Source organism: Capricornis sumatraensis, chromosome 9, assembly GCF_032405125.1.
Source record: "Capricornis sumatraensis isolate serow.1 chromosome 9, serow.2, whole genome shotgun sequence".
In the NCBI taxonomy this organism is placed as follows: Eukaryota; Metazoa; Chordata; class Mammalia; order Artiodactyla; family Bovidae; genus Capricornis; species Capricornis sumatraensis.
Window position 1 is genome coordinate 13,522,951 of NC_091077.1, and position 12,713 is coordinate 13,535,663.

Here is a 12,713-nt window from a genome sequence, read left to right on the forward strand (position 1 = left end):
CACTATGGTGGCATGGCCAAGGACCACGATCCCTTCTTCTACTGCAATAAAAGAAACCTATATTGCCTTAAGTCTGCCTGTGTCCTCCCTATCAACACAAGATTCCAGTGATGATCTCTGATTTAGAAACAGAAAGTGGGCAGGGAACTGGCCCTGGGACATTTTCTGTTGCTGAACTGATTGGCTGGTTAAGAACAATACAAATAACCAGGGTGAAGCAATAAATGTGTTCCATGAATACAATCTCTAGGAAAAAAAAACAAACATCCTCAGAGGGGCAAAAAGCCAAAGAAATCAATTTCAAACCTTGTCATTTTACTTCCTTAAACAATCCAACTTTTGACCCCAGAGAAGATGGGAAAGGACCCACATGGGATAGCCTTGAAGGAAATAGAGATGATGGCTTCCCTGGTGGCTCAGCGGATAAGAATCCATCAGCCAGTTCAAGAGACATGGGTTCGATCCCTGGTCTGGGAGGATCCCACACTCCGTGGAGTAACTAAGCCCATGAGCCACAACTACTGAAGCCCTCACACTCCAGAGCCCATGCTCTGCAACAGGAGAAGCCCCCTCAGCGCGAAGCCTGTGTATCGCAAGTAGAGAGTAGCTCCTGCTCGCCACAACTCCAGAAAAGCCCATGTGCCAACAAAGACCCAGCACATCCAAAAATAAATAAGATTATAAAAAAAGAGATAGAGATGGTGCTCCCACTTACCCACACTGATTGTAGTCATAAGAGATGCAGGATTACTGGTTGGCCGAGCGGCACCTCCACGTTCTCCTTGACTTGGCTCCCTGGTGATAGTGGCCACAGACTCATCTGGCCCTGAAGTAGAAGACAGAGGTGTTACCTTTCATTCCCCAAGAATATGGATCTGTGAGGACCATTCTCACTAGACACTGGATTAGCAATGCCCTCATTTATCTCTCAGAAGGGATTTAAAGAATAATTCTCATTTACATTAAATCTTATGTTAAATCAAACCCTCAGGATGGTCATAAGGGATGAAAAGATTTTTGCTAATTGTGGGGACTTCTCATCTGATTGGTTTCAAGGAAATAATTTTCAGACCAAAAAAAGAACATAATTTTTTCCTTTTAAAAAGAGATTATTGAAGTATACTTGACTTACAATGTTGTATTAATTTCTGTTATACTGCAAAGTTATTCAGTTATACATATTATATATTTCTTTTCATATTCTTTTCCATTATGCTTTATCACAGGGTATTGAGTATAGTTTCCTGTGCAGAACAGTAGAACCTTGTTGTTTATCCATCCTATATATAGTAGTTTGTATCTGCTAATTCCAAACTCTGAATCCTTCCCTCCCCACCCCTGGCCCACTTGGCAACCACAGTCTGTTCTCTTTGTCTTTAAGTCTGATTCTGTTTCATAGGAATGCTCATTTGTGTTGTATTTTAGATTTCACACATAAGTGATATTATATGGTATTTGATAGCAAGTCTGTGCACTGAAATGAAAAATCCCGCATGACTCAATGAAGATCCCACATGCTGCTACTAAGACCCAACACAGCTAAATACATAAATATTTTTTAAGGTAGATTCTGCCTAGGAGGCATTAAAACAGATCCCTGACAGCCATCTTCTCCCATTCAGTCACATTCGCAAAAGCTTAGAATTCCAATGCAAAGGAAATCAGGGTTCTTGTAAATGGGGTGGAATTGTCAAGGACTGGAGCAGATCTGAACTCTGCACCAGAGGAGCTCTCCTTGGTAAGTGAAGTCTCAGCTATGCCAGATATGGGGACCTTTGGTGGTTCATCCTTAGCCACTGAAGTGGTGATGCCCACAGTGGTCATCCCAGGGGTCCTGTCCTCTCCTGTAGCAGTGCTCAGGGACCAGCAGGAATCTTCTGGGGATCCAGTACCTGGGAAAGTGTTGGTTTTCTGGGACTGAATGGTCGTGGATAATGTGACTGGTGTCAGTTCTGAAGCACGAGGAAGTGACATGAGGATTGTGGGTTCCCGTGCTTCAGAGGAACTGGAAGAAGGTAAGAGGAAGCTGGGAAAAGAGACTGGGGAAAAGAGAAATTTGGTTTCTTCTTTAGAGAAAAAGCTTCTGCATGATAGTGTCCCTGGACCTCTGCTCACAGGAACAGTCATCTTAGTCATATCCAAGGGTATCCCTTCCCAGAAATCTGTGATAGTTTTGTCCAGAACAACTGCCTCCCCAGGCTTCATCCTAGTGGGACCTGTTGATGCTGTAAAGGTAATATGTAAAGATTCCGCTGTAGAACTGTTGGAAGAGGAGGTTGGGACCTGTTGATGCTGTAAAGGTAATATGTAAAGATTCCGCTGTAGAACTGTTGGAAGAGGAGGTAGAACTGTTGGCATTGGTTCCTTTGAAGATACTGGATATCTCCAAGGACTGAAAAGGACCTGGGCTACATATTCTGTCCAGAGATGTGAACTCAGTCCTAGTGACATCAGTAGCAGCAGCACCATCCACCTGAGAAGGGATCATGCTTCTCCCTATGGCTGAGCAGGTCTCCCTGGGCCCAGAGGTTTCAGTGGAAACAGGTTCTTCCTGAGTCCCGGTAGACACAGGATAAGTGGAAAATATCTGAGACAGGTTGGTGGTCTCCACAGTGGATGTAATAACCACTGAAGAAATGGTCTTGTGAGACACTGAGTGTGCAAGGGCAGAGGAACACGGCTCAGAACCAGAACTGATAGCCTGATGAGGGGTCACTGCTGCTTCTGTCAAATGATTCATCTCTGTGTCTGGGGTGGTCTTGGAAATGGCCAGTCTATCATGTGAACTACTGATCAAAATTGGAGATTTCTTGATCCCAGATTCCATGCTTGTGCCCACAAGCTCTGTGGTCTTCAGTGGTCCAGGAAAGTGAGAGAACTCCTTGATGGTCTCCAGGGAGATGGAAGAGACTGATGCTATTTCTGTGGTCAGTTGTGTGGTCAAAGTTGTCTGTACTTCACTTCTAGAGATGGATGGATCTGTCATCTCCAACATAGGAGCCCCTAGGCTCTGTCCCTGGGCACTTGAAGTGTGGGTTAGGGTTCTCACTGGAGATGTGATCTCTCCAGGAAGAGTCACTGAAACTGTGGACTTCTGTCTTGAAGATATAGAAGTCATGATGGGAGAGAGCACGGAGCTCTGCTCTGGCTCTCCGCTGGTGAGCACAAGATCTCCCGTGATGGACACTTCAGTGCTACTGACTGTCTGAGGCAACGTGACCCCATCTGTCATGGTCCTTGGAGGGAATGGCAGCAATGAGATAGATGAGTTATCACTGGACTCTGAGATGACTCCTTGAGATCTTGTGGTTCTAGCATGAACTGAACCTTTTATAAACGCTGAAGACACAGATCTTCTAGGGGCCAAATCCAAAGTGGAGACATGAGGTGTAAAGGCTGGAGGAGAGCCATTATGTCAGTCTGTGTGCTTGGCAGCTCAAGAGAAATAATGAAAACTGGGAAGGCTGTTATTTCAGGTCCTCGGGGAGTCGAGTTTGTACCTGAAATCTGAGAGCGCTCACCTCCTGGTCATCAGGAAAAATTGTAGTGGGAGTAGATGTGCTTATGTTCCTTGGACTTAAGCCTTCTAGTCTTGTGCTGAGGTCAGTGATTTTTATCTGAACAAGAGGACTATAGAGCACCCAGAATCATTCCAGTGAAAATTGAAGAATGATGGGTAGATCCTGTTGCTGGGCCGTTGCTAAGGATGATGATGTTCTTCCTGTATTATTGACCTCAGGAAAATCATGTAAGTGGCCAGCTGTGCCTGTGAAACCACATGGAGAAGTCCCTGGTGCTTGGGTGCAGTGTGGGGTTTTGAAGGCTCCTCTGTGCAGTAGGTGAAACTGACCTCGCTCCCTTGGGGCTGGAGGTGATGACCTCCTGAGTGAGGTCCCCACCCTCGATTGTTAGCTCTGTAGGAAATGATGTCACAGAAAGGGCCCCAGGTGGAGATGTAGTTTCAATGGTCTCCTGTCCTGTGATGGACTCAGACTTTGGCCCCATTGAAGAGAAGGTAGCCAGCAGTCTCTCTTGCAATACTGGTAAGGTTGATAGTGGTTGAGTCTTCTGGTCTACTGGAAGTCCAAGGCTGAAATAATGTAGGCTCTGGAGGTGGTAATAGCTATGTCTGTATCCACAGAGGAGACCCTCAGTGTCAGGTCACCTCCGGCTGTCTGCTCTGACCTTGAGCTAGCAGAGGAATAAACATCACCCACAGGTCTATGCGTTATAGCTGTCATTGTCTTTTTACTCAGGGCAGTGGAAGGAATGACTATGGAGCTGACCCATATCATGGATCTGAGTTCAGATTTATCTGTCACTTTGGTTACTTTTTTTTTTTTGGCCACACTGCTCAGCATGTGGGATCTTAATTTCCTGACCAGGAATCAAACCCATGACCCTTGCAGTGGAAGCGTGGAGTCTTACACAGGACTGCCAGGGAAGGCCCAACCTGGGGTTACTTTGGTGATCATAACAAAGCTGGCTGCAGAGTCTTGAAGGTTGGTGGGGCATGTGCTCAAAAGGGCATACATGTTATTATGGTCCTTCCTATGGAGCCAAGCCATGTGGATAAGTCAGTTCAATTGTCTTAAGGATCAGAACTGAGCTGACTCACTGAATATTCCCTGTGAAACAAGGGAGGATATCGATCCTCTTTTTTAAACTTTTATTTCCTTCCTTATACTTTGAGTTTATTCTGTTCTTTTTCTTTATTTATTTAAATGTTTTTTGGCTGCAGTGGGTCTTCATTCCTGCATGTAAGCATTCTCTCGTTGCAGCAAGCAGGGGCTGCTCTCTAGTTATGGTACCTGGGCTTCTCACTGCAGTGAATTCTCTTGTGGAGCATGAGCTCTAGGGTGTGTGGGCTTCAGCAGTTGTGGTGCACAGGTTTAATTGCCAACAGTGTGTGAAATTTTCCCAGACAGGAATTGAACTTGTGTCCCCTGCCTTAGCAGGTTGATTCTTAATCACTGTACCCCCAAGGAAGTCCCCTTCTTCCTGTATATTTTTATACGCTTTCACTTCTCTCATCAAAAAAGAACTGAAACCTTTTATCTTCTAGCACAGAGGGACATGTCAAATTATTATCCTATATTTATACTTTTATTAGAAGTCCTCAGAACTGTAAACAATTGGATAACATATTAGGAAAATAACATGGAACATCAACATCCTTTAAACTTGTACCACTTATATATTTACACATAAAGTTACTGTATACATAAAAAATATTTTCAAAGACTCATGGGCTTGGGGATATTTAAAAGACACTATTGCCACATTTGAATATTTACTAAAAATATTCCACAAAATAATTTCAAACATTAAGCTACCGCAAAGAAACAGCAGATGGAAAAAAATGATAAAAGTATAAACTTTCAAGAATGTCCCAGACAAACTCTCAGTGAAGTTTTGCATCATTCTAAGCATTTTAAGTGAATACCTCCTCTCAACTACAAGCCATGTATCGAAAGCCGTAACAGAGGACAAGAATTCTTTCACCTTCTGTTATAACCATCTTAGCAATGAATTGTCCTATAAAATAAACCTACGGCATCTCACTTTTATGTTTCCTGCTCATGGCAACCCCTGATCTCTCTTAGTGATAGTGCCTGTTTCAGGAAAGCCCTTCATACTTGTCCGCTAACCTGTAGAGTCACTATATTCATTCCTAAGTGGAAGCAATTGGCTCTTGTGGATATAAATGAGCAAACAGAAGCAATTCATGTTAGAAGTCAGATTAGAAATCTCCCTAAAAATGAGTATCAATAGCTTCTGAGTACAAAAGTAGAAAGTTGTGATTATCTGCTAGAATCTGGAACATAGACAATCAATTAGCTTACTTCAAAGTGAAAGCATTAGTCGCTCAGTCATGTCCGACTCTTTGCAACCCCATGGACTGTAGCCCACTGGGCTCCTCTGTCCATGGAATTCTCCAGGCAAGAATACTGGAGTGGGTTGCCATTTCCTGCTCCAGAGGATCTTCCTGACCCAGGGATTAAACCTGCATCTCCTACATTGGCAGGCAGATTCTTTACTGCTCAGCCACCAGGGAGGCCTCTTACTCCAAAGACCAGGAGAAAAGACTCAAGTATTATGTACCAAAATATGATCATACATACCCAGACTGATGGTCTTCAGAGATGTGAAGCTACCCATTGGCTGTGTGGTGCCTCCAGGTTCCTCCAGATCCGCGGTGGTGGTTGCCACTGACCCTGAGGGAGAAGGGGACAGAAGCATCAGTCTCCCATCCCCTTAAGATGCACATCCACAGGAAATGCTCTTGCTAGATCCTGGCTCAGTATCTGATCCTCATCTGCCTCTGAGAAGGCACTCTGGAAGGAATAATTCTCTTATTGGCATGAAATCAAACCCACAATATGACCTGTGTCTTAATTATGGAAAATAGTGGGACTGCTGAATGTATTGGCCTCAAGCAAAAACATTTGGTGATAGTATGTCTCCATCACTTAAAAAATATATTGAGGGCTTCGCTGGTGGTGCAGTGGTTAAGAGTCTGCAATGCAATGCAATGCAGGGGACACAAGTTTGATCCCTGGTCTGGGAATTTCCCACATGCCATGGAAGGACTAAGTCCATGCATCACAACTACTGAGGCTGTGCTCTAAAGCCTGGGAGCTGCAACTATTGAAGCCTGCATGCTGAAAGCCTGTGCTTCACAACAAGAGAAGCCACCACAATGAGAAGCCCATACACCTCAACTAGAGGGTAGTCCCCACTTGCTGCAACTAGAGAAAGCCAGCACACAGCAACGAACCCAGCACAGCCAAAAATAAAGAACTGAAAAAGTAGAATTAAAAAACACCGGATTCTCCTCTATTTATTTATTTATGGCCACGCTGTGGCATGTGGGATCCTAGTTTCCCAACCAGAGATTGAACCTGCACCCTTGGCTCAACTACTGGATAACAGGGAAGTCCCTCCATCACTTATCATGTGTGAATTCACCATTGTTTAATTTTTCACTTCTATGGTTTGGACTCCGCATACGTAAAATCAGAATAATACCTGGAGTTACAATTATATCTGGTTAGTTAACATATAAAATTATTTCTTGATTGCTCATTTTGTCATTTTCTTTTATCATTCTTTTATAATTATTAATCACACACACTCTACCGCTGGGAAGGGAAAAGCTAGGCTCTGCCTGGAAGGACCTGAATCTGGGCTCAAGAATGCTAAAAGTGTCACTAGTTGCATACAGATAGTAGAATGACCCTATGAGATAAGTGGAGACTGAAAGGGGAGGTGAAGGATACTGCAGAGACTTTGTAAGTGAGAGCAGAAGGAGGTGAGGACAAAACATGGAGCTGGCTGCTTCTAGCAGAGCTGGGCGCAGGAGATGACGTTGGTGGTTCTGGCATTCTCAGAACCAGTATGTGAAGGCTGAAGCTGGATGTGTTAGTTGATTAAAGGTGAGATTCTGGGGGTGGAGATTTCTCTGGTGGTCCAGTGGCTAAGACTCAGAGCTCCCAATGCAGGGGTGCCTGGGTTCGATCCCTGCTCAGGGAACTAGATCCCACATGTTGCAACTAAGAGTTCACATGCCGTAACTAGGAGTTCACATGCTGCAATTAAGACACAACTCAGCCAAATAAATAAATAAAATAAAAATAAGGTAGATGCTAGGGGCAGAGACTCTCCCTTCTGACAACTCCATTGAGGGAATGAGGTGGAATACCCAGGGGGACAAGAGGTGTGCTTCCATAAATCAACACTTGTGGTGATATGCCTTGGTGATAAGGAAGTCATAGAAGGTAACTTGAGCTGTCCCCATTTACTAGTTTCAGTTTTATCCCTTAACATGCTGCTGGAAAATGTGGTCACTGTGACTTTGTAAGTGAGAGCAGAAGGAGATGAGGATAAAATACAGAGCTGTTGCTTCTAGCAGAGCCAGGTGCAGGAGATGAATGAATTGCAATTGTTTGTGGAGTCAGAGGTGGGCTGGTTCCATCCCCAGATAGTGTAATCCCATTAGGGGCCAAATGATAGAGTGCATCAGAAAATGTGCCAACTGGGAATTCCCTGGTGGTCCAGTGGTTAGGATTCTCACTTTTACTGCCAGGGGTGCAGGCTGGATCCTTGGTTGGGGAACTAAGATCCTACAAGCCAGACCCATGGCAGAAAAAGGAAAGAAAGAAAAGAAAGAAAAAGGTGGTACATATATACAATGGAATATTACTCAGTCATTAAAAAGAATTAAATAATGCCATTTGAAATACCATATGACATGCCTTATATATGGAATCTAAAAAAAAAATGATTCAAATGAACTTACAAAACAGACAGAGACTCACAGACTTAGAAAATGAACTTATGGTTGCCAGGGGAAGGGACAGTTAGGGACATTGGGAAGGTCATGTACGCACTACTATATTTAAAATGGATAACCAACAGAGAGCTTTGTATAACATATGGAACTCTGCTCAACGTTACGTGGCAGCCTGGATGGGAGGGGAGTTTGGGGGAGAATGGACACATGTATATGTGTGGCTGAGTTCCTTTGCTATTTACCTGAAACTATCACAACATTGTTTGTTAAACCAGCTATATCCCAATACAAAATGTTTTTGGTGTTAAAAAAATAAAAATTAAAAAATAAGTTAGCAAAATGGATAACTAACCAGGACCTACTGTATAGCATAGGGAACTCTGCTCAATGTACAATGCAGCCTGGAGGGGAGGGTAGTTTAGGAGAGAATGGACAACATGTATATGTATGGCTGAGTCCCTTCACTGTTCACCTGAAGCTATCACAACACTTCCCTGGTAACTCAGCTGGTAAAGAATCTGCCTGCAATGCAGGAGACCCCAGTTTGATTCCTAGGTTGGGAGGGTCCTTAGGAAAAGGGATAGCCTACCCACTCCAGTATTCTTGGGTTTCCCTGGTGACTCAGCTGGTAAAGAATCCACCTGCAATGCGGGAGACCTGGGTTCGATCCCCGGGTTGGGAAGATCCCTTGGAGAAAGGAATGGCTACCCACTCCAATATTCTGGCGTGGAGAATTCCATGGACTATTCCATGGGGTCACAAAGAGTCGGGCATGACTGAGTGACTTTCACTTTCAATACAAAATAAAAAGTTCAAAAAATAAATAAAATTAAAAAAAAAAGAAAATGTGCCAACCAGTTGGCTTGAGGGCTGGAGCTAGAAGCACCCACTGACTGAAATGGAGACATTGAGTTTGGGACACTGTTCTTGGCCAAGAAAAATCTGTAGATGTCTAAGAGGGAGATGTGGTTCCAATGGGCAAGTGGCTTGTTCCCATCTTTCTTTCACACTCAGAGCCCCTTGTGGATTTTACATTGGTGGGAGCTAGAGAATGAACAGTGACTGGGCCACTTGTGTCTCCACTGTGAGTGTGGCTCTGGGTGCTTCCCTAAGAGAAGTCCTTTCCATGGAGGTCGTTGTTGGAGAAGTAAGTCTAGGGACCACCATGGAAGCAAGGGGAGAAAAGGCAGAGGCTGAAATAGTGGTTGGTGCAAAACATCATCTTGAGAGGGTTGAAATGAAATTGTTGAAATGAAATGGTTAGTCTCTCAGTCATATCTGACTCTTTGCGACACCATGGACTGTAGCCCGCCAGGCTCCTCTGTCCATGGAATCCTCCAGGCAAGAATACTGGAGTGGGTTGCCATTCTCTTCTCCAGTGGATCATCCCAACTCAGGGATCGAACCTGCGAATACTGAGCCAGATACTGCAACCCGCAAACACTAGAGCCTGTGCTCTGCGAAGAGAGAAGCCACAGCAATGAGAAGGCCAGGCCCTGCTACTAGAGAGTAGTGTCTGCTCTGCACAACTAGAGAAGTGCCCTTGCAGCAACGAAGACCCAGCACAGTCAAAAATAAATACATAAATAAGATTATATAAAAAAAAAATCAAACTGGTTCTCTGGCCAGATTCTGTTGACATACAGTGAAATAAATAAAAGTGCCATTGCTGGATATCACTACTGCAGAAGCAAAGCAGAAGTCCTAGATGGGTGAGAAGGGCTGTCCTGGTGGAGTTTGTAACTGAGGCACTGCTGTGTCTCTGAGCTAACTCCCTAGGTGGGATGAAGAAAACTGAGTTGAATGTGTGCTGTGTGTTTCCATGGTGAGGAAGCTGTGGGTAGGGGGCAGAGGTGATGACCTAGGTCGTCATTAAACTGAAAGTAGAGGTCTCAGGTTGAGACATGGATAGATTCAAAATTTCCCCTGGTTTCCTCTCGAGTAGGTGGGGCTTCCCAGGTGGCTCAGTGGTAAAGAATCTACCTGCTATTGTAGGAGACACAGGTTCGATCCCTGGGTCAGAAAGATCATCTGAAGAAGGAACTGGCAACCCATTCCAGTATTCTTTCCTGGAGAATCCCATGGACAGAGGAGCCTGGTGGGTACAGTCCATGGGATCACAAAAGAGTCAACACGACTTAGCGACTCAACAGTGTTAATAAATAGGTGGCTGTTGGTCTCTGCTGAGGAGGAAGGGGTGAAGAGAGAAAAGTGGATTTCTTTTGAGAAATATTGACAAGGTTGAGGGGATGAGGATCAGCTGACCCCTCTGAAGCCAAGGGGCTCAGTGTGGGGAGGGTGAGTGAACCTGTGATATCAAGAGAGATGCCAAGACTGAGGACACATGTGTCCCCTTGCCTGATAGAGATGAGACAAACAGAGTGGAAGTCATACCTCTGACTCTTTCAGTACTTGTTTCTGCATTACTGAGTGTACTGGAGAGAGGGGAGGCCGAGCTGGGCTCTGTCTCTGCTGTGGTCTCAGGGGTCTCTGTGTGCACAGAGGAGGTGAACTTAAGATCTGAGAATGTGCTGAGGCCTGATGCTGTACCATCAAGAGTTGACGTGGACATCAACAGAGGAGGGCTGGTGCTTTGCATGGTATTTCCTGCAGGGCTGGATTCAGAAGAGGAAAAATGATGTCTGGAAGTTGATGGAGTCAGACCCCAGCTGCTTGGCTTCCCAGAATCAGGATTCCCTGTAGATAAGACTTCTGGAATTGTGGAAGAAGGCTTGCTTGATGTTGGGCTTGTCCCTGCAGGAGCACTTGCACCAGGAGCCACCGTGATCACTGCGGTAGCCACGGACACTGGGGCACTGCTGATGGCTGGGGTCAAATGTGTAATTGTTTCAGAGGAAGCTGTGTCTCTGCTAGTTCGGTAGGTCATATCCTGGCTGGTCCTTGTGTTGCTGTCACCTGTGTGTGTGATCTCAGTGGAAGGTGTAATCTCCTCAGGGGTTGGGCCAGCTGTGGTTTCTAGGGTGGGTGTGTCTGAAGATGTTTCCCCAGGTGATGCTGTTTCAGTGAAGCTTGTGCTTGGCTCAGTGGACTCAGAAACCACCCAGTGAGCAAGGGAGGTGTGGATAGGGCCTGTCTCAGTGGTCAATGTTTCCTCTGTAGGACTGGTCTCTGCCCCCCAGGTGGACTGGGGTTCAGCTGAGGGTTCACTTGTACCTGCGCTGGTCCACATTTCTTCTGATGGGGTGCTGGAATCTAGTGTCCTGGAGATGGCAGAGCTCTCAAGGGCAGTTGTGCTGGGGCTGTGTCTTTCAGAAGTGGCGTGTGGTGTTCTGAGCTCCCATTCTGGATGGGATTTTGAGAGCTGAATTGAGCTTGTCCCCTTGCCGTCCATAGAACTGAAGCCTGGGGAGGGGGCAGAAGTGGTGGCCCAATTATTCTCCCTTCCGGGAGCAGAGGTCACAGATGGAGCCACAGGTGCTGTCAAAGGTTCTCTGGTATGTTTCTCGGTCATAGATGGATGAGTACTGGTCTCCTCTGAGACGGAGGTGGTGGAAGGGGATGTAGTTTTCACTGCTAGAACCTGGGTGATGCCGAGGGTGGCCAGACCAGCTGAAACTTCCAAAACCAAGGTACTGGCTGTCGTGATGGGAGACGAGTCTTTGGCATCAGGGGATGTACTAGGCATGAGGACACTCCTTGTTGTCCCTTCCCCTGAGGGAGATGGGTGGCCCAGAGGGGAAGTCGTACCTCTGACTCTTTCACCACTGGTTTCTGTATGACTTGATGTTTTGGAAAGAGGAAAAGCTGGGTTTGGCTCTGTCCTTTCTGTGCTCCCAGGGGCCTCTGTGTCCTTGGAGGAGGTAACCCTGTGGTCTGAAGCTGGGCTGGACGGTGATCCTGTAGGATCAGAAATGGAGGTGGACAAGAACAGAGGAACGCTGGTGGGGGTCGTGAGGTCTCCTGGTGGGCTGGTGTCAGGAGAGGAGAAGTGATACTCAGCGTTGGATACAGTCAGAACCTGGCTGGTTCCCTCCTTAGAATCTGGCTTCCCAGGCATTTTGGAAGACGTCTTGCTGGATATTGAGGCTGTCCCTCCTGGAGCACTTGAGCCAGGATCCAGCGTGGTCACTGCTGTCCACATGGACACAGGGGCAGAACCGAGGGCGGGAGTGAAACCTACAGCTGTTTCAGACGGAGCTGTGGCTGCTGTAGGTAGGGGTGTTGTATCCTGGCCGGTCCTCGTGTCACTGTCACCTGTGCGTGTGATCTCAGTGGAAGGTGTAGTCTCCTCAGGGGTTGGGCCAGCTGTGGCTTCTAGGGTGGGTGTGTCTGAAGATGTTTCTCCAGGTGATGCTGTTTCAGTGAAGCTTGTGCTTGGCTCAGTGGACTCAGAAACCACCCAGTTACTAAGGGAGGTGTGGATAGGGCCTGTCTCAGTGGTCAATGTTTCCTCTGT

General features: G+C 46.0%; 2 protein-coding genes across 2 annotated transcripts in view; both read right to left on the reverse strand.

The window, feature by feature from the left end:
• LOC138085677 (zinc finger protein 160-like) overlaps nucleotides 1–12,713 on the reverse strand; it is a 406,927-nt gene that overhangs the window by 129,864 nt on the left and 264,350 nt on the right. The window lies entirely within an intron of this gene.
• MUC16 (mucin 16, cell surface associated) overlaps nucleotides 1–12,713 on the reverse strand; it is a 99,152-nt gene that overhangs the window by 85,509 nt on the left and 930 nt on the right. Inside the window, exons 2-5 of the mRNA XM_068979947.1 lie at nucleotides 12,512–12,663; nucleotides 6,126–6,218; nucleotides 3,851–3,914; nucleotides 2,377–2,516 (exon numbers count right to left, since the gene is read on the reverse strand). Coding sequence (XP_068836048.1) covers nucleotides 2,377–2,516; nucleotides 3,851–3,914; nucleotides 6,126–6,218; nucleotides 12,512–12,663 — 449 coding nt within the window. The remainder of the gene's footprint in view (nucleotides 1–2,376; nucleotides 2,517–3,850; nucleotides 3,915–6,125; nucleotides 6,219–12,511; nucleotides 12,664–12,713) is intronic.